This window comes from Marmota flaviventris, chromosome 8 (genome assembly GCF_047511675.1).
Source record: "Marmota flaviventris isolate mMarFla1 chromosome 8, mMarFla1.hap1, whole genome shotgun sequence".
Classification (NCBI taxonomy): domain Eukaryota; kingdom Metazoa; phylum Chordata; class Mammalia; order Rodentia; family Sciuridae; genus Marmota; species Marmota flaviventris.
The window spans coordinates 55,794,673-55,814,448 of record NC_092505.1 but is presented as its reverse complement, the minus strand read 5'-3'; the positions used below and the strand labels follow the sequence as shown (position 1 = coordinate 55,814,448).

General features: G+C 41.1%; 1 protein-coding gene across 1 annotated transcript in view; it reads right to left on the bottom strand.

The window, feature by feature from the left end:
- Hacd2 (3-hydroxyacyl-CoA dehydratase 2) overlaps positions 1 to 3,909 on the bottom strand; it is an 88,062-nt gene extending 84,153 nt beyond the window's left edge. The window contains exons 1-2 of the mRNA XM_027936061.2: positions 3,697 to 3,909; positions 528 to 645 (exon numbers count right to left, since the gene is read on the bottom strand). Coding sequence (XP_027791862.1) covers positions 528 to 645; positions 3,697 to 3,851 — 273 coding nt within the window. The 5' untranslated portion in view covers positions 3,852 to 3,909. The remainder of the gene's footprint in view (positions 1 to 527; positions 646 to 3,696) is intronic.
- Positions 3,910 to 19,776: the final 15,867 nt, after the last annotated feature.

Here is a 19,776-nt window from a genome sequence, read left to right as displayed (position 1 = left end):
ATTCTGATCTATATGTACAGGGAAGAAGACAAAGATAGAGTATGTAACTTCACTATTTCCATTATACAGCCCCAAAAGCCTGAGTTTGCCAACATTTATATTGCCCTTTATACTAGGAAATCAATAAAATTTTGTTTAAAAAAATTTATTTATCTAGTTTTTAAATTTGGATGCCCTGAGCTAGGCCCTATTCTCTCTCATATCTATCACTCCTAACACTCTACTCTTCATCATATGGCTCCTGAAAGTATCTGAATTTCCTAATATTTCCCTAAGATATTCTAGAATTTTAAAAAATTCAGATATAATTAATAAATGTAATAGAAATTAAATATAAAATATATGCCAAGTAACACTAATTAAATGGGATTTTACCTTATCTAAAGCATCAAAAAGACAGTCAAGTATCATTATGCTATGAGACAAAACTTAAACCAAATCTGAGCTATAGCTACATTAATATAATTTAGTACTATGTTTTCCACTTTATAACAATCAAAATCAATAACAACAAATCTCAAACCTACCTCCAATAAGGCTCCAGTTTGGAAGAATTTCAAAGGCTTTTCAATTGAATAATAAAGGCTATGGTAGCTCCCCTTAGCCAGGTATGCTCTGACCAAACCAACTGCTATAACCAACCACCTATTAAAAGAAAAAAGTAATGGGGTGGGGTAAGTAGGATTTAAGAAAATAGAAAAACATGGCAATAACAGAACTTGCTTTTAAAGGGGGCCTCAAGAACCAGTGATCCTGGACTTACAAATGTTTTGGTTTGGATCTTAAGTGTTCCCCAAACCCCCTGTGTTAAAGGTTTGATCCTAGGATTGCACAACTGGGAGGTGGTGAAACCTTTAAGAGGTGGGACCTAGAGGGAGGTTTTAGGTGTGTGTCCCATGGGATTATGGGATTATGGCCTTTTTAGGACTCTCTGGCTCCCTGGCCATGAGGTGAGCAATTTTGCTCCACTAGGCACTCCCACCATGATATGCTGCCTCACCACAGGTCCAAAGCAACAAGACAAAATGATCGTGGGTTGGAACCTCCAAAACTGAATCAAAATAAACCTATTATCTTTATAAGCTGATTATCTCAGGTATTGTTATAGATACAGAAAGGTGACTAACACAGTTTAATACAGTTTTCAAATGAAAAGTTGTAATGCACAGAAGTGCTGCACATCAATAACATCCCACCACAAATGCCTGGCAAAAACACAGTACCACCTCACCCATCTAGAGCTTGAATTTTTGACAAACTTGTCTGTTGAGAACAAGACTAAAATGAAGGAAATAAGTTAATAAATAAATAAATAAGTTAATAAATAAAGTAGGTTCCAGAAAGCCTAACACAAGAGGAAAAAAACCTGTTCAAGAAGCCCACAGAGTTAAAGAATAACAGGATGGAGAGAAGATGGTTTATATTATTTTTACAAGTTTCTTACTGGAACATTCCCATATCTTAAAGCTTATCATTTTAAAAACTGCAAATGAAATAAGAATAAAAAGGTGTTTCTTTAAAATAAAGTACTTTAGCTAAATTTCCCAAAACCAACTCAAGCATGATAGAGTTAACTATAGGCTTATTGATTTAAAAAATGCAAAATGGGAATGCTCAGGCATAATACAAGAAATACTACATTTTTGCTCCACTCTCCTTCTCAAAAATAAATGTTAGAGCCTGGCACTGTGGTGCATGCCTGTAATCCCAGCAGCTTGGGAGACTGAGGCAGGAGGATCATGATTTCAAAGCCAGCCTCAGCAAAACAAGGTGCTAAGCAACTCAGTGAGACCCTGTCTCTAAATAAAATACAAAAAAAGGAAGGGGGATGTATGTGGCTCAATGGCTGAGTGCCCTGGAATTCACCCCCAGTACCGCACCCCCAAAATAGATGTCAGACCTTGTAATTTTTTAAGTTTTATAATTAAACAAGTGATCTTTATTATTAAGGCATGTCTTCTGGAAGGCATGTACCTAAATTGAACCCAAATGTACAAATTTAACTAGGCCATGGGATATGTGGTCTATGCTATTTCTACACACTATTATACAGGAATATCAATTAGGAGTTTATGAAAGAAGAAATAAATTCCTTAACAGTTTTACTGGCCCAGCCGGGCAATAATAATTACTGCTCTAATTTATTAGTATTATATTAGAGCCTTACTTTACCCTCACAATCTCAATTTCTTTTCCTTACTTAAGACACTACTCTATACCTTCTACCTCATTCTCTTATGTTCATCACCCAGGAATAAAGAATCCTTTTTGTCCTCCTCAAATGTACTTTAAAATTCTTCTCCAGGGCAATGCTCTTATCTATGAATGCCCTTGCTAGGGCAAGAATTTTACTTACACACACATACACAACAGATTCCTGAATGTTCTTTTAAAAATCAACCCATGTTACCATTTATGTGAAAGAAATAGTTCTTCACTGACCTGTGAATCAAGAGAAAAATGTTCTTTTGACAAGTTCTGATCTCTCCACACCTACCATTTTTAATACTAGCAGAAGCCTATGATCCTCCCAGGAAATATTTTTTCATCAAGAAAACAAACTACTTAACTGTAAATATATATTAATATTTGTTTAAATATATATTAGCATGTGCTGGTATCAGCATATGAGACACACACAATTAGGTGCCTCCAGGAAAGGGGTCTGAGTGGAAAGGAAAGACGAGGAAGATTTTCATTTGATTGAACTCTGCTAATGTATTACCTAATTCTAAAAATAAATTTAGGTCGAATATTCACTATACAGTTCCGTAAACTACTCTGTAAACTTGAAAATTTTCAAAGTTTTAAGGATTTTGTTTTTTACAAATGTATAATATAAAAATTCATAACAAATGGCCTGATCCTGTAATCCTCCTAACCAAAACCATAGGATCAAAGAACTGCAGGACTGAAGGAACCCTTAAGATCACCTAACCCAACTCTTTAGTTCTTGAGGATTTTTAGAGGAAAAAATCGAAGGCCTAGAGAATGACGGCAATTCATTCAAAGTCACAAGGCTAATGTCAGAACTCGAATTAAAAACCTGCTAAAAGATGGACCTAAAAGAAGGCAACACAAGGGGGTCTCTTCTCCCCTTCCTCAGTAACTCTGCCTTCCACTCCCCAGCTTCTTCCCCAGTCCAACCCCAATCCAGTCTAAAAAGTCTAAACTCCCCTAAAGCATACATCTAAAGCTCACGTCGTTGGCCAAAAACTTTGAACGCTTTCCCACTACCTTTCAGATTAAAGCCCAGCCTGCATTTTGAAAAGAGCCGCCGAAATGAATGGTCACTGCCGCCACGGCTCCCTCCACTCCGCTGGGCTGGAACTGCTCACCGTGCGTGACTGGACGGTGGGCTGTCCTCCGCGCCGCGGGATGGCCGGCCCACCGCCCCCAGACCCGCACCTGTGGCCGGCCCGCTGGTCCCCGAGAGGCCCTCCGGAGCCGGCGCCCGGGCAGCCCTCCGAGCGTCCTCTCGGAGCCCGCGTCTCCCGCGCCCGGGAATTCGGTGCCCCCCACGCAGGCGGAAGCTCGCGGGCAGGGAGTGGGGCCGACGCGATGCCCGGCCGCCCTCCGCGCCCAAGTGCGGGTCCCAGGCACCGGCCCATCGGCTGCACTGCGCGCGCGGGCCGCCGGCCGCAGAGCTCCCTCCCAGCCAGGCTGCCTCTCCGCCTCCACGAGCCCCAGCCTCACCCCGCGGTCATCACCACATTGTAGATGACCAGGTACGCCGTGGCCAGAGGCCCCGGGCCCTTCTTCTTCCGCATGCCGGCGGCTTCGCCCGCCCCGACCCGGCCACCGCCGGCTCCATTCCCTTTCGTCGCTGCAGTCGCCGCCGCTGCCGCCATGTCAAGTGCCCGCAGCCTGCTCTCTCTGCGCGAGCACCTCGGACCCGACTCGACAGGGCGAGGGGGCGGAGGGAGGGATGAGGGGGGCGGGGCCGAGCGCGGGGCGGAGCCGGGACAGCGCCCACGGGGCTGCCATCTTGAGTAAGGGCAGAGACGCTCCTGGCACTCCCGCCCCTCGGCTCTCCTCAGTCGCACCGCCATCTTGGATCAGGGAGAGCCCCTCCTGCGCCGCGCTTCTGGTACCCTCTGGCGCCATCTTGGATTAGGTCAGTGTGGCCCTTGGCCACCCTTGGCTGGGACTGCTGGTTCTGCAGGCTGGGTGCTTGGTCGTAACTGGCCATTCACCCTCCTATAACCCGTGCCTCCGTGTTGGATCAAAACGATTATGCTTTCTTCTACTCATGGCTTTTTCCAATCCCCTTATTTTCACCCCTGTACACAGATCCAAGGAGCCTGCTGTTTTAGATGAGGGTAGTGTTAGGTCGGTGGCAGCGACTTGGTGGCGACTTAGCCTACCTAACAGGTAGCAGACGCCTAGTTGGCTTCTCAACCAGCCCAGAAACTTTAGCAACTTAGCCGGACCCTGTCTCAAAAATAAAAATGGCTGGGAATGTAGTTAAGTGGTAGAGTACCCCTGGGTTCAATTCCCCAGTACCAGGAAAAAAGAAAAAGTATTCACTTCAACATGTATTTATGAAGATGTATAAGGTTGCACTAGGGTTTATGGGGATGAATGAAAGTCCTTCAGTCGCCCAGAGATTACATAAAAGCAGCCAGATGAAAATAAACATGTATTAATTGGTGAAAAGTGATGTCAGATAGGCAATTATTACAGTAATCTAGGCAATAGTGATAATGGTTTGGACCAGAATAGTAGCAATTGAAGGGATGAAAATTGAATTCTGGAAATATTTTAGAACTATAAGATTTGTGGATATAGTATTAGATTTGAATGGGCGATGAAAGAAGCATTAGGACAACTTGGAAGAATAAATTATAAAAGTGATTTTGAAGGCAGAAGTGAGGAGTTTTATATGTGTTAAGTTTGAAATCTTTATTAGATGCTCACGTGGAGGGACTGAGACTGAGGCTCAGGAAAAGAAGCAGATTTTTGAGACATGGAGAGCCTGTTGCCTTATTTTTCCAACTTTGAAGAGCAAGTTGATGGACCAAAATTGCAGTTGTGATCAGAGGGGGAAAAATACTTTTTTGCAAAAGAAATAAAGAAATGAACCATTTTGCAAAACAATCATCTAAAAGCTTCATTCGTTCAACTGATTGTTTTTCCCCCAAATAATCTACTTAATGGGAAAGTGGAAGGTACAAATGCAGTTGGAAATCAATTTAAAACTCAATGTATCTTCTTGCAGTCACTTAGGCCCAACCCCCATTTGTTCTGTACAGTACACAGTGATCTTTTCCAAATACAACTTTGTTCATGTCTACTACTTCCTCTGCCCTATTTCCTTAAAACATCTAAATTACTTTTAGTGACACTTAAGATAAAGTGTAACATATTTAACATGGCAAACATAACTCTGCATAGTCTGGCTCCTACCTCCCTCTTAGTCTCACTTCACACTGTGCTCTCCCTAGTCATACTAGGTTTATCTTAGGTCTTCCAGTGAGCAAGGCTGTTTTCTACCAGAGATTGCACATTCTGTTCCCTTTTGCCTAGAACAGTCCCTATCCCAGCCTTCCTTCTGATTTAAATTCTGTAGTCACTTTCTCAAGGGAAGTTTCCCCGAATTTCTGAAATGAATCCCTGCTATGGTCTCCAAATATTTCTCATCATATAATTTACAGTAATTTTATATTTAGTCCGTGTGATTTCTCTCCCCCACTAGACAGGTGGTGATAAGTCAGGGACTACCATGGTAAGACAAAAGGCTGGGACAACAAAATGGGTCCTGGGTGTGATAAACTATTAATCTTTGTATCATGGCTTTCTTTTCTTTTCTTTTCTTTTCTTCCTAGTCTGTGTTCTTTCAATGAGACCATGATAAAACCACCGAAGCAGAATTTTTGCAAAAGGTGAAATTGTTCCTTAGGAAAAAATCTAAATAAACCCTCCAGCTTCACTTCTTCTTAACTCAAAAATCACTAATTTTGGTGGTCACACAGCTGGCCTGTGTTTTTAGTTTCTCATTAGCTTTGCTGTCAATAACACTTCTGACATGTAGGTTATGATGATAAGCGTTGGGTAAGTTACCCTTCAGGGACCTGAAAGTTACGCTTGCTGAAATCATGGACTCTTTGCTTGGGCCTGCAGATGTCTGATGGGTGACTGAAATGAGATGAAAAGACTTGGCATCTCCGTCTTCATATTATGTCTGTCCCTTTTGCTACCTTAACCTTTGGGTCAGGTTCTGTTCGGCACTGCATGGAGACATGTGGATTGCCAGTTGTAGCTGGGCTGTGTTTTCTTTTACCCCACCCTTCTGCTTGCAGCAGCAGCAGAAATAGCAGCAGCCAAAACACCTAAAGCCCTTCAGCCCTATCACAGGATAATGGTAACCAGCTGCAAAAGTAACTCAACAATTCCCAGGACAGAGTGACTGTGACTGCCTGGTGACCTGAGTCTCATGCAAAAAGAAACATCTTTTGGAGTAGCGTCCCTGACCCGACTTTAGCCACCCCAGCAAGTTGATAAAAAGTTTACATCCCACTTTGTCTGAAGAGCAGCCTGATTCCCTATCCTTCTCAGTGCTGTCTCCCTTCAGCTGCCGCCACAGTTAAAGCCTTGCTTGTGTGTGATCACAATGCTTAGCTCACTCTCATTTCTATTGTTTCCATGCCAAAAGATTCCATCTCCAGTAACAGAATGAATTGGTGGAGCACCAGAGAATTTTAGGGCAATGAGACTATTATGCATGAGCTGTAATGGTGGATGTGCAACAAACAAGAGACTATTTTAAATGACCAGGCAAATTTGAAAAGCTTTTGTATTGTTTAGAGAGATGGTAATGATACTGGTTAATATGGTCTCTGTGCTGATGTTCCAGTTCTGTGTAGAAATTTATAGAACTTTATGGGATGACATTAAAGAAGACCTAAGTAATTAATTGGACAACTACGGAGTTGGTAGGTTGAAAGATCCAATGTGGTAAAGATGTCAGTTGTCCACAAATTAATTTATAAATCTCATGCAATACCAATAAAATTTCCATCAGATAGTTTCTGTTGTTTGTTTTGTTTTTGTGGAATTTGCCAAACAGGTTTATTTTATTTTATTTTATTTCAGTGCAGAGTATTGGACCCAGGGACTCACAAAGGCTAAGCAAGCTCTCTACCCCTGAGCTATATTATCAACCCCAGATTAAAATCTTATATGGAGGGCTGGGGCTGGGGCTCAGTGGTAGAGCATGCGTGAGGCACTGGGTTCGATCCTCAGCACCACATAAAAATATACAAATAAAATAAAGGAATTCTGTCCATCTACAACTACAAAAAAAATTTTTTAATCTTATATGGATTGGGCATGGTGGTGCACAGCTGTAATTCCAGAAACTGGGAAGGGGGATGGGTTGGAGGTGGGAGGCACTGAGGCAGGAGGATCACAAATTCAAGGCTAGCCTCAGTAACTTAGTGAGATTCTGTCTCAAAAAAAATAAATCAATAATAGAGCTGAGGATGTAGCTCAGTGGTAAAAGCAACCCTGGGTTCAATCCCCAGTACCCCCAAAACAATAATAGTTGCAACAGGAGGTGGCAGGGTGCTCAGGATTGAACTCAAGGGTGTTTTTACCACAAAGCTACATCCCCAGTCCTTTTTAATTTTTTATTTTAAGACAGGTCTTGCTAAGTTGTTTAGGGCCTCATTAAGTTGCTAAACTGGCCTCATCTTGGGATCCTCTTACCTCACAGACCCTGGAGTCACTTGGGATTATAGGCGGGCACCACCTCATGCAGCTAAAAACAATAAAATTTTATATGGAAATGTAAAATTGTCAAGGCATTGTGAAAATTTGCTTTACAAGATCTCAAGATTTATTATAAATTATAGTAATTTAAAAAGCATGGTATTGGCATGATGATGGCAAAGAGACCAATGGAACAGAATAGAGACCAGAAAAACAGACCCATACATACAGACACTTTCCTACACGAGGGAGATGCAGTAGGGAAAACATGGGCTTTTTAATTAATGCTGCTGGGACAGTTGGGTATCCAGATGGAAAAACATTATTTTCCCGATCTCTTACTGCCTTAGTCCATTTTGTACTGCTAAAACGGACTACTTGAGACTGAGAAATTTAAAAAGAGCAGAGATTTATTTCTTACTGTTACAGAGGCCAAAAAGCCCAAGGTTATGGAAAGGGCATTTTTGCTGTGTCAATCCTTGGCAGAAGACGGGAGGGTAAGAGGACACATGAGAGAGATCCTAGGAAGGGGTCAAAAATCATTTTTATCAGTGCCAGGTGTGGTGGTGCCCACCTGTAATCCCAGGAACTCAGGAGGCTGAGACAGGAGGATTGCAAGTTCAAGGCCAGCACCAGCAACTTGGCAAAGCCCTAAGTAACTTAATGAGACCCTGTATCAAAATTAAAATTAAAATTAAAAAAGGCTGGGGGGCTGGGATGTGGCTCAAGCGGTAGCGCGCTTGCCTGGCATGCGTGCGGCCCGGGTTCGATCCTCAGCACCACTTACAAACAAAGATGTTGTGTCCGACGATAACTAAAAAATAAATATTAAAATTCTTTCTCTCTCTCTCTCCCTCTCTCACTCTCTCTTTAAAAAAAAAAAAAGGCTGGGAATGTAGCTCAGTTGTCCCTGGGTTCAATCCCCAGACCCAACTGAAAAAAAACAAACAAACAAAAACTTTTCATCAGGAATTCACTCTCATGGTAACTATCCCACTGCTAAGAGTACCAGAAATATATAGGATTATTGACTGTTGATTATATTAATTAGTGTATGTATTGGATAAAAGACTATAAACAGTATGCTCATGATGTAATGTGAGCTGCAAAACTTAGATAAACTACAGAACTTAGATAGACTTAAGTTAGTGATGTAAGAGTCTGTACCCCAGGCGTACTCCCCAGGACTCACCTGGTTATCAGCTGCCAGCACAACCAAGCTAGGACTTAATTGGGGGCCGACAGGACTAACAAAACCCAGACAGAGAGATGGAGACCTCCATCGCTATTGTCCCCCCTGCACCAGACTCCCTGGCCTGGATTGAGTGTCACTGACCCGGACTTAAGACACATCTCAGGTGAGCAACTGGGACCCTTGAGTGTAGACTCAGTTAGGACTTAGAATTAGGATGTGTGTCTGAAGTTTGATCAGCATTAATAAAATAGATTTTATTGAATCTAACTGCACCTCAAACTGAGTCTGTAGAAACTGCTCATGACACCCATACCCACGATAACGGCATTAATCCATTGATAAAGGCAGGATCCTTGTGGCTTGACCACCTCATAAAGCTTCTACCTCTCAACAGCATGGCACTGGGGCTTAAGTGTCTAACCTGTGAATACCAGGGGAACACATTCAAACCATAGTATATGCCATACACAAAAATCATTATCCAACTGCAATGGGAAAGACAGCACTTAAAACTTTTAGAAACTGGTATAGGGATTATCCCTATGACCCAAAAGATAGACAAAAAGTTTTAAAACTAGATATTAAAATTATCAGCCATAAGTCAGGTATGGTGGTGCAGCCTGTAATCCCAGAAATTTGGGAGGCTGAGGCAGGAGGATCACAATTTTGAGGCCAGCCTCAGCAATTTAGCAAGGCCCTCAGTAACTTAGCAAGACCATGTCTCAAAATTAAAAAAAAAAAAAAATAATAATGAAGGGCTGGGGACATAGCTCAGTGGTTAAGGACCTTGAGTAAATCTCTAGTACTTAAAAATAAATAACCAGCAATAAGTGAAATGATTGATACATTTTATGACATTGAATAAAAAACTTTTGTTTATTAAAAGATTGCACAAAGAAGCAAAAAAAAAAAAAAGTAAAGAACAGAATGGGAGAAGATATTTGCCACGCATATAATAAGGATTAGCTTCCAGAATATATAAAAACTCCTTCAAATCTATCAGAGTCAATCACATGGAGAAAGTGATCAGGGACTTGACCAAAGAAAAAATAAAATGGCCAATAAGCATATGCAAATATGTACAACCTCATTATTAGGAAAATGGAAAGTACAAATAAGCACAGTAAGTTACCATTAGCCATTCTCCCATTTGGCTAAAATTAAACAGATAGCACCTATTGTTAGTGAGGATGTTAGTGCAGCAGAAACTCTGCAGACTGCTGGTGGTGAATTAGTGCATTCACTCTGGAAAAGAGTTCAGTATTATGTAGTGAAGTTGAAGATAATACATATTCCATGACCATTATTCTATTGCCAGGTAGATGCCCTTACAGATTCCCTCAATATCTACCCCAGATATTCAAAACAGCATTGTTCATTATTGTCCTCGCACTGAATACAACACAGCATCCATCTATGGTAGAATAAGCAAATAAATCATGGTATATTCTTATTATAGGATCCTTACAGCAAGGCAAACAAATAAACTGCACCTCTAGTCAACTATACGGATGAATCTCATAGACATAATACTGAGTGAAGAAAGTAAGGCACAAATCACACACGGGATGATTCACATCTGAAGTTCGAAATAAGGCGGAACAGAATTATGTTGTTTAAGGATACATACTCAAGTGTCAAAACTATAGAGAAGTTCAAAGAACAGTGCTCAAAGTCAGGAGAGTGGATGCCTGTGGTGGGAAGTATGCGACCAAGAGGGGACACACAGCAGGGATCTGGAGGGGGGGGGGGTTCTGGGCATGCTGGAAATGAGGTGGGTGATGGTCTGGCAGGTTTTCCCTTTGAGAAGATTTGTTAATTTAAGTATTTATGTTTGGGGCTTTTATCACATGTTGGTTATATTTCATAATAAACTTGCTTTTAAAAAAGCATAATGAACATAAACAGAGGCAGAGGTATGACATCCAAGAGCATCACATAGTTGTCTCCATCATTTATTTTATCTATCTATCTATCTATTTATTTATTTATACAGAACTTGGAATTGAACTCAGAGGAGCTCTCCCCCTGAGCCACATACCCATCCCTTTTTATGTTTTACTTTGAGACAGGTCTTACTAAGTTGCCCAGGCTGGCCTCAAACTTGCAATCCTCCTGCCTCAGCCTCCTGAGTCACTGAGATTACAGATATATGCCACCACACCCAGTGGTAGCTCCATCGTCCTCGGTGCTGTTCTTCAGAAAGATGTTAATTCAGAGTGTTCATTTCATTTTTATTCTCATAACTTAGGTGTACTTCATTTATATGTTAGATATACTTTTTATGTTAAATATACAAAAATGTTTTGTCATAAATTAAAAGTAAAGAGAAATTCTGAAAGCAGGGGAATAAGATGGTCTACTTCAGGACCATCCTCTAGGAAGCTGTTATATAGTTAACCTTGCTATGACAAGATGTTAGGGGCTATAGCCATTGGTGCTTTTTTAAAGGGAAACCATGTTGATAGGGAGGTGCCATATTTTGTACCATGATCCTCATTCTCCTGACTGCATACTGGGCATAGATAGTAGGATTCTAAGGCAAAGCTGTGATATGTTTACCTCAAAAATCAGAATGATGGAAATGTCTGGGCTAGAGGTGGGCAACCTTTTTCCTCACCTCTGTCTCCATAGATAAAGCAACTTCTGCATGTAAAATGTGACGTTCTAGCCAAATATCCAGGTTGCAAAACAACAAAGACTAATTCTGGTTAGTTAGAAAAGGATTTTACTGAAAGGATATTGGATGGCTCACAAATTGATGGAAAAGCTGAAGAATGAGTTTTGGAACATGGACAGGAACCATGGGGAATTAGCCAGAAATAGAGACCAACTCAATACCCAGGAAGAATGTGGTTGATATTCAATGGCTTCTGTTATTGGCACCATTACCACTGGACATTGGATTCTGCTCTTATTGCTTTCTCTTCCACCTCTGGAAAGATTCTAAACTGCCATTTGCTTCTTTGTGTTACTCCAGAGTCAAGGTCTTAGGTAGGGGCATCTGACTGCAAGGTCTCATGTCCAAATGCTAGAGATGAGAGAGCTGGAAAGGAACAATTTGCCCACACTTGAGATGATTTATTGGAATTTTCTCAGATAGGAAGTATGTTTAGCTACTCAGAGGTCAAAATGAAAATTGCCTAACACAAGGAATATCAGAAATAGACATATCTAGCCTCTGCCTATCCATGTGGAGGACAACAAAATGAGGTTAAGATCTGTGAAACCCATTGAGCCATGTTTTTGCTTGGAGGTGACATTGTTCACAGAGTCACTGCATTGAAGGGCAGCTCAGCTGCTTCTTTCTTCAGGCTTGCAGGGTACCATTCTTGCTCTCTTCTGGTGTCTCTGCCTCTGATGGAGAATGAGGAGTGAGTGAGTTCTTATCAGTCCTGTGCTATAAGCCAGACAGCTATTTTCAACTCAGGAAGCTAGGAAATGACCCCACTGCCATGGCCCACCAGAGCAGCATCAGAGAGAACTACAACTGTGTGCTTTACCAACCGAGGAGACAGCTGACATTTGGATCCCCATTTGGTTGGTGGTCTGGTTTCTCTATCATGTAAAACCATGGAGGAAAGGCGGGGTGGTGATAGGATTCAGACTCTAAAGTCCACCCTACATGTCCAGGTAGCTAATCCTTTGCTATGGTTTGAGCCCTCTGAAACTCAGTTGAAATTTGCCATTGTGGCAATGTGGGGAAGTGGGTCTTTAAGAGGTGAGTAGGCCCTTAAGAGGGATTGATGCCTGTCTTGCAGAAGTGGGTTCATTCTGGAAAGAACAGTTGTTCTGAGTGCCCTGGCCTTTCTTGCTCTCTCTTCCACAGGCATCCACTGGCTTTCCACTTTCCCACCATTTTATGACCCAGCATGAGGCTCTCACCAGAAGCCAAGCAGATGCCAACCCCCAGAAACATAAGCCAAATAAAATGCTTTCCCTCCTAAATTACCCAGTCTTCCATATGAGGAAAAAAAAAAAGGTGGGGGGTGGGTTATATCAGATACCTTTGTGGAGAAAAGTGGGGGAAGGGAGTGTCTTTGAGTCAGAAACAAATGGTTTATTTTCTGGGGCAAAAGCAGCAGCCAGAGCAGCATCTTGTGCTGGTTCCAGCCCTAGCCACACAGGGCGATCCATTGAGTGCCACATGGCACTTGGCACCTTCAGGAGGTGTGCTATACATGTCGCTGCTGGTCCTCACTCCTCCAGAGGGAAAGAATCCTTATCCATATTCTGGAGTGGAGGCCATCTTATTCTGGAAGGAGAGCTCTTTATCTTTACCATCCTGGACCTTCTTAAGGGCCTGTCCTTCTGTGTCTCCCAGTACAAACATTCTTTTTTCTTTTTTTAAAATATTTTTTTAATTGTAGATGGACCTTTAGTTTATGTATTTATATGTGGTGCTGAGAATAGAACCCAGGGCCTTACACATGCTAGGTAAGTGCCCTGCCACTGAGCCACAACCCTGGCCCCAGTACAAGCATTCTTGAGTTGGTTGTAATGGCCTTTGATCAGAGTACTTGAACTGAGCAGAAAAGTGAGATATTCAGGGTGAATCATCTCTCAACAGTGATTCTACATGAAGGATGTAAGAGTTTTCATTAATCTTGTCTGTCAAATTTTTTGAGTTTGAAAAGATATATTGACACGGAAATCATGTAGAATATATTAAGTAAAAAAGTGGGTTATTCATGGCATTGTAGTAAGATCTTATTTTAATAAAAGGTGTAGGCATAGATCAAGAGAGGGAAAAAATTTGGAAGGGAGTTTATCTTTGGCTGGGAAAGAACATCTGTTGTCTAAAAAAATGTTCTGTTTATTTGTATTTTGCCTTTTCTCATTGGAATACAGTCTTTTTTTGAATAAAATTTCATCTTTGTATCAAAACTATAATTCTTTTTTGTCTTTCTGCCTTCTATAAGGGTAGATGTCAGGGGTGTGGATTTTTAGTTTTGTTTCATTCTTGCTGGTTTAGCTAAATCTCAGATGTATGTCAACCCTCAGTATCCATGGGGGAGGGCTTCCAGGATCTCCCACAGGTTAAAAAAAAAAAAAAAAAAAAAAAAAACAATGCTCAAGTCCTTTCTGTACAATGGTATAATGACATAGTATTTGTATAAAAATCTACATCTATCCTCCTGTATACTATTTTGGGGGGTGCTGAGGATTGAACCCCAGACCTTGCACATGCTAGGCAAGTACTGTACCACTGAGCACTGTACCCAGCCCTCCTCCTGTATCTGCTCACCCCTAGATTACTTACAATACCTTACACAGTGTTTATATTGTCTTGTTTAGGGAATGAGGACAAGAAAAGAATAAATATGTACATGTTCAGTGCAGATTTTGTTTTTCTTTCAGTATTTTCTATCATTGTTTGGTCGGATGCATGGATGTGGACCCTATGGAAGGAGGAAGATGAGAGGGAAATAAAGACACCAAGAGACAGCAAAGAGGGGCTGGGGTTGTGGTTCAGCGATAGAGCGCTCGCCTAGCATGTGAGAGGCCCTGAGCACCACATAAAAATAAAATAAAGATATTGTGTCTATCTACTATATATATATATATATATGAATGAAGAGACAGCAAAGGGGACAAGTAGAGAGAGGAGGGGAATCAGAAGAGACAAGTCTGTGGAGGTTTTTCAAGTGAAATGCTGATGGACATAGACTCCCCTGACCTACCTCCCTTATGACATCAGTAAATTCATTGATGTTTTTGCTCAAGGGAAGATTTTGGTGGGAGCTCAAATAAAGACAATAGGGGGCAATGGTGAGGTGGTGACATTGGGGTGCTGCCTGTGGTCTTTAAACCCATGTGAACTTGCTAGCACTAGTCAAGATTAAATCAACACCTAGAGTAGTGGTTTTTAAACTCTTAAAAATAAATGAAGCCCCTACAGAGCTTTTATTGATGTGACTTAAGGTATTTGATACTCATCAATTAGAAATTAGAAATAAGAAAAACTTAAATCACAGGAAAACCCAAGACCTCAGAATCACACATCAGGCAGGTTTCTGGAGACTGCCCTCTACATTCATGGGTGGACGAAGGTGAAGAAAGGCAAATGATGAGTTAATAGCACTATTAGAACAGAACTGGCTCCATGCTGCCCCTGCAGTGTGAGAGCCACTGGCCAAGACCAGGGCTGGTCAGGTGGGATGTTGATCCCGCTTCTGCTTCCTCTCGTCTCTGGTTTTCTACTATTTGCACATTGACTCTCTTCTGATCCTTTATCTCTTCTCTCTTACTTCTCATTGTCTTTTTTTTTTTTTTTTTCTGGGAGAGTTCTAGAATTTTGTCTCCCAAGGAATTCTTTGAATATTTTCTTTCATTTTTTAAATTTTATAAAAATAGTATCCTCTTTTTGTTTCTTAGATGTGTTTTTTTTTCTTTTTCAGGAAGATAAAACTAAAAATAGTTATTGTTTTATTTTTCTACATGGTTTCAGTTCCTTCCAAGTTCTTTTTAATGTGTGTTTGTCCTCTTTGTCTTTTGTGCTCAGCGATTTTCCTCAAATATCGGGTGCTATTTGGCTGCCTGCCTGTATTTAAGAGCGAGGCAACCAAGGCTGAAGCTCTGTGTGTAGATGGGGCCCGTTCCCTGTGGGCCTTGCTGTGCCATGCCCAGAGTCAGAGCAACTTAGCACTGTCAGACAAATCCCTCATTTGCAGAATTCACTTGGATGTAGTTTGCCTGTAATGTCTGTAGGGAGTGGCTGTACCAGAAAGAGGGATCTGAAAATGTTCTGGGATTCTACCAAGTCCCAAAGGCCTTCAACAGACTTACATAAGAATCCTGAGGATCCAATGGAATGGCCATAACAATCTTCAGAGATCAATAGTAAACTTACAACTGAAGAGGACTAACACAATGTAAACCCAATGAAGAAATGAAGGGCTGGCCTGGGGTGGTGGCTCAGTGGTAGAGCACTTGTCTGGCACGTATGAGGCACTGGGTTGGATCCTCAGCACCACATAAAAATAAAGAAATAAGCCGGGCGCAGTGGCACACACCTGTAATCCCAGTGGCTCAGGTGGCTGAGACAGAAGGATCACCAGTTCAAAGCTAGCCCCAGCAAAGAATGAGGTGCTAAGCAACTCAGGGAGACCCTGTCTCTAAAGAAAATACAAAAAATAGGGCTGGGGATGTGGCTCAGTGGTCAAGTGCCCCTGAGTTAAATCCCCCATACCCTCTCCCTCCCAAAAAGGAAAAAAATAAAGGTATTGTATCCATCTACAATTAAAAAGAGAGAGAGAGAGGGAGGGAGGGAGGGAGGGAGGAAGGAAGGAAGGAAGGAAGGAAGAAAGAAAGAAAGAAAGAAAGGGCCTTTGCTGCAATCTCAACTAGGGTTGCAGACTTCTCAGGAATAAAGAAACATTGAAGACTTAAGCCTAAGAACTGGATTTGGGAATAAAAACATAGTGACTGCAGGAAGGAATTTAGCTTGGCAGAGTCACAAGATAATATAGATTACCAGGGTGTCTTGTGTCTTCAGGTCTCATGCCCAGTTGAGGTCCTGTTCAAAGAGCAACTTCACCCAGCTGAGAAGGTAGAGATCCTTCAAATGCCCATATTTCTTTAACTTTGTAGAATTTTGAATTTAGTAAAGAGGTAAATAAAAGATAAAGATTTAAGGTTAAGATATTTAGGTACAATAGAGAAATAGGTTACCCTGCAATTCCCATTCAAAATGTAAATCTTGCAATTGATTTAGGTTTGGTATTCAAAGTTTATTATTAAATCTACAACAGTATTGGACCATTAAGAGAAGTTAAGTCCCACAGAATTTATAAATTTATTTATGAGACACTTTATTTGAGAAGGTATTTGCTAGGTTTTTTTTTCTTTAAAAGTTTTTAAAATAAGACAAATGAATATAAAATGAAAATAAAATGTGTTAATTACACTTATGAATGCAGCTGTAAAATGTTTAAGAGCACAAATTAGATCTAAAAGGCTCCTTAAAAGTAAATAGTAGAGTTTTGTAGATTTATGAATCCACCAAATAATATTGGGAAACTCAATTTAAAATTTTAAGGAAGAACTAGGTAATACATTTTGCAATAGGTAAATATTAATTACAAAGGAGCAGATGGTCTCTGAATAATCTCTTTGTGCATAACAATTACTCTCAAATGCATAAAATACCCATAGTTAGGGGCTGGGGCTGTAGCTCAGTGGTAAAGCACCTGCCTCACATGTGTGTGGCACTGGGTGCCATCCTCAGCACCACGTAAAAATAAATACAGATACTTGTGTTCATCTACAGCTAAAAAAATATTTTAAAAAATACCCACATTTGCGATTTGATGAGAACCTGCCTGTTTTGCTGAAAAATGACCACACCATGGTGTATGTGGGTCATTTCTTAGAATTGTCCAGTTTTCCAAGAAAAGCCCTCCAGTTCCTTGCTTGTGCAGGAATAACCTAGAGCAGGGCTGGCCTTGGGGGAGCGGCTTTGGGGGAGCAGCAGTTCAAGGACCTGCACTTAGAAGGACTTCACACTTGGTTCAATGCTCTGCTGTCACTGTCTTGAAATTTTTGAGACTTTTAAAACAAGGAACCCCCATATTTTCATTTTTTATTGGGCCCTACAAAATTTTTTTTTGTACCAGAATTGAATTCAGGGGTGCTTAACCACAGAGTCACATCTTACCCCTCCCCACTTTAAAAAAATTGTTTATAGATAGGGTCTTGCTAAGTTAGTTAGGACCTCCTTAAATTGCTGAAGCTGGCTTTGAACTTATGATCCTCCTGCCTCAGCCTCCTGAGCTGTTGGGATTAAGGCATGCACCACAGCACCTATAGCAGGATGGCCCTACAAATTCTGAGGCTAGCATTCTGGCAGCCATCAATGGGAAAGGGCTGGGTTTTTGAGGCTCAGTGTGTGGCTTTTCCCGGGATCCCTGTTTGCTTTCCACATTAGATTTGCCTGTTGTCCACTGGTCCATGGCCTCTCCAGATCCCCTTTCTGCTGTGGTTGGAGATGGGACTGCCATCTGGCCATTTGAGCTGGAGGAGGAGGCGGGGAGATGTCCATTTCTTTGGGTAAATCTGCCGTAGGAATTACCCTGCTTTTTGCTGAATTCTTCCCTACAGACATTTACAGAGTAGGGAATGTTGAAACTTAAAATTAATTCCCAACAAGTCGATCCCAAAATTCTGTCGACAATTCAAGTCTGCTGTGTCAAAAAACACCATGACAACAATTTAGTTTACAGGTTTCAATTCACTTTACTGTTGATTCATCTCATATCATAAAATAGAATAAATGTTCTAATGAACTGAGCATAGGAGGTTGGTTTTATAGACAGAAAAGGGCTGAAGAAAGCAGAAACAAAACCAACAGTGGACTGGTTATTTCAAAGTGACTTTCCTTTAGGGCAGGGACAGGGAGACAGAACACTAGAAATATAACTCAGTTTGCTTTTTTTTTTTTTTTTTTTGGCAAAAGGATTAAGGCAGAAAAACATCACCATCATGCCAATCAAAAGTGGCCTGTTTGGAAAATTTGACTGCTATTTCTCTACTCCTGATTTCTCAGGTTAGATAAACAGCTTAGTTCCAGCTTGGTGGCATGGAACACTAGTGTGTGCCCCATTTTTATTTTTAGCCTGGTCTTTTGGAGCTTAGTGAGGGAGGTGAGGGAGGTTAGTCCAAAACAATGGCCTCCTGTAATTTTTATTTAACAACTGGGTCTTCTCTTTCTGTGCCTTGTGAGGTTGTGCTCTTCTGTTCCTTGACTTTCATTTTAGTAAGGTTTTGGGAGTGACAGAGACAATGGCAGGTGTTCCGTGTGACCAATAGTCTCCATTTGGCTTCCATAGAAACAAACTACTCTTCTCTTCAGGACTCAATCTTTATTGCGTTATGAAATAATTAAATTATGTAACTATGAGAACATGTACAACTGGCATAACGAAGTTTAAGAAGAAACCATTGACTCTCCGTAAATATGCAATTCAGTGGTAACAGAAGTATGTGGGTATCAGTTCATTTATTTTACAGAGGGAATGTAAATTGTGGTTAAGTCAGGCAAGTTGGATTAAATGGGAATTAGTTAACTGAGCTACTTTATTGTATTTTTTGATACTGGGGACTGAACTACTGAGCCACTTCCCCAACGCTTTTTCTTTTTTTAAATAAATTTTAGTTGTAGATAGTCATAATACCTTTATTTAATTTATTTATATGTGTTGCTGAGGATCGAACCCAGTGCCTCGTGTGTGCTAGGCAAGCATTCTACCATTGAGCAACAATCCCAGCCCTGTTTTTTCTTTTTTTGAGATAGGGTCTTGCAGAGTTGCTTAGAGTCTTGGTAAATTGCTGAGGCTGGCCTCAAAATTACAATCCTTCTGCCTCAGCCTCCTGAGTTACTGGGATTACAGGTGTGCACCACCATACTTGGCCTGAGCTATTTTAAATAAATGAGCATGACATTCATCAATAGGATGTGTTACTGGCTTCTTGGACAACTAACTTAAACTTTAAAGATGTGAATATGTCTAAAATGCTCTGAGCAAGTGGATGCCTATCTAGGACCAGACTCTTTTCTGCCCTGTGACATGGGTACTTGTGATATGTTCAGAATGTCCACCCTGGATTCTAGATCTTGTCTGTCCAACTTCTAGTAATCCCTTCCTCTGCCTTCATCTCCTCATCAGACTTTTGCCTCTGACTTTGGAGACCTTGGTTTGCACCTGTGAGTTAATATCTTTGCCCTTTCACAGACACTTGGTTCCTCCAGTCTACCATTTGCAAATTCTTCAGGACAGACCCAATGTGTCTTCCTCTCTGTTTCTTCCTCTGCAGGAAATTAGTTGTAGCTTCTCTGCTTTGACTTAGTTTCCCACTCTTTGTTTTCT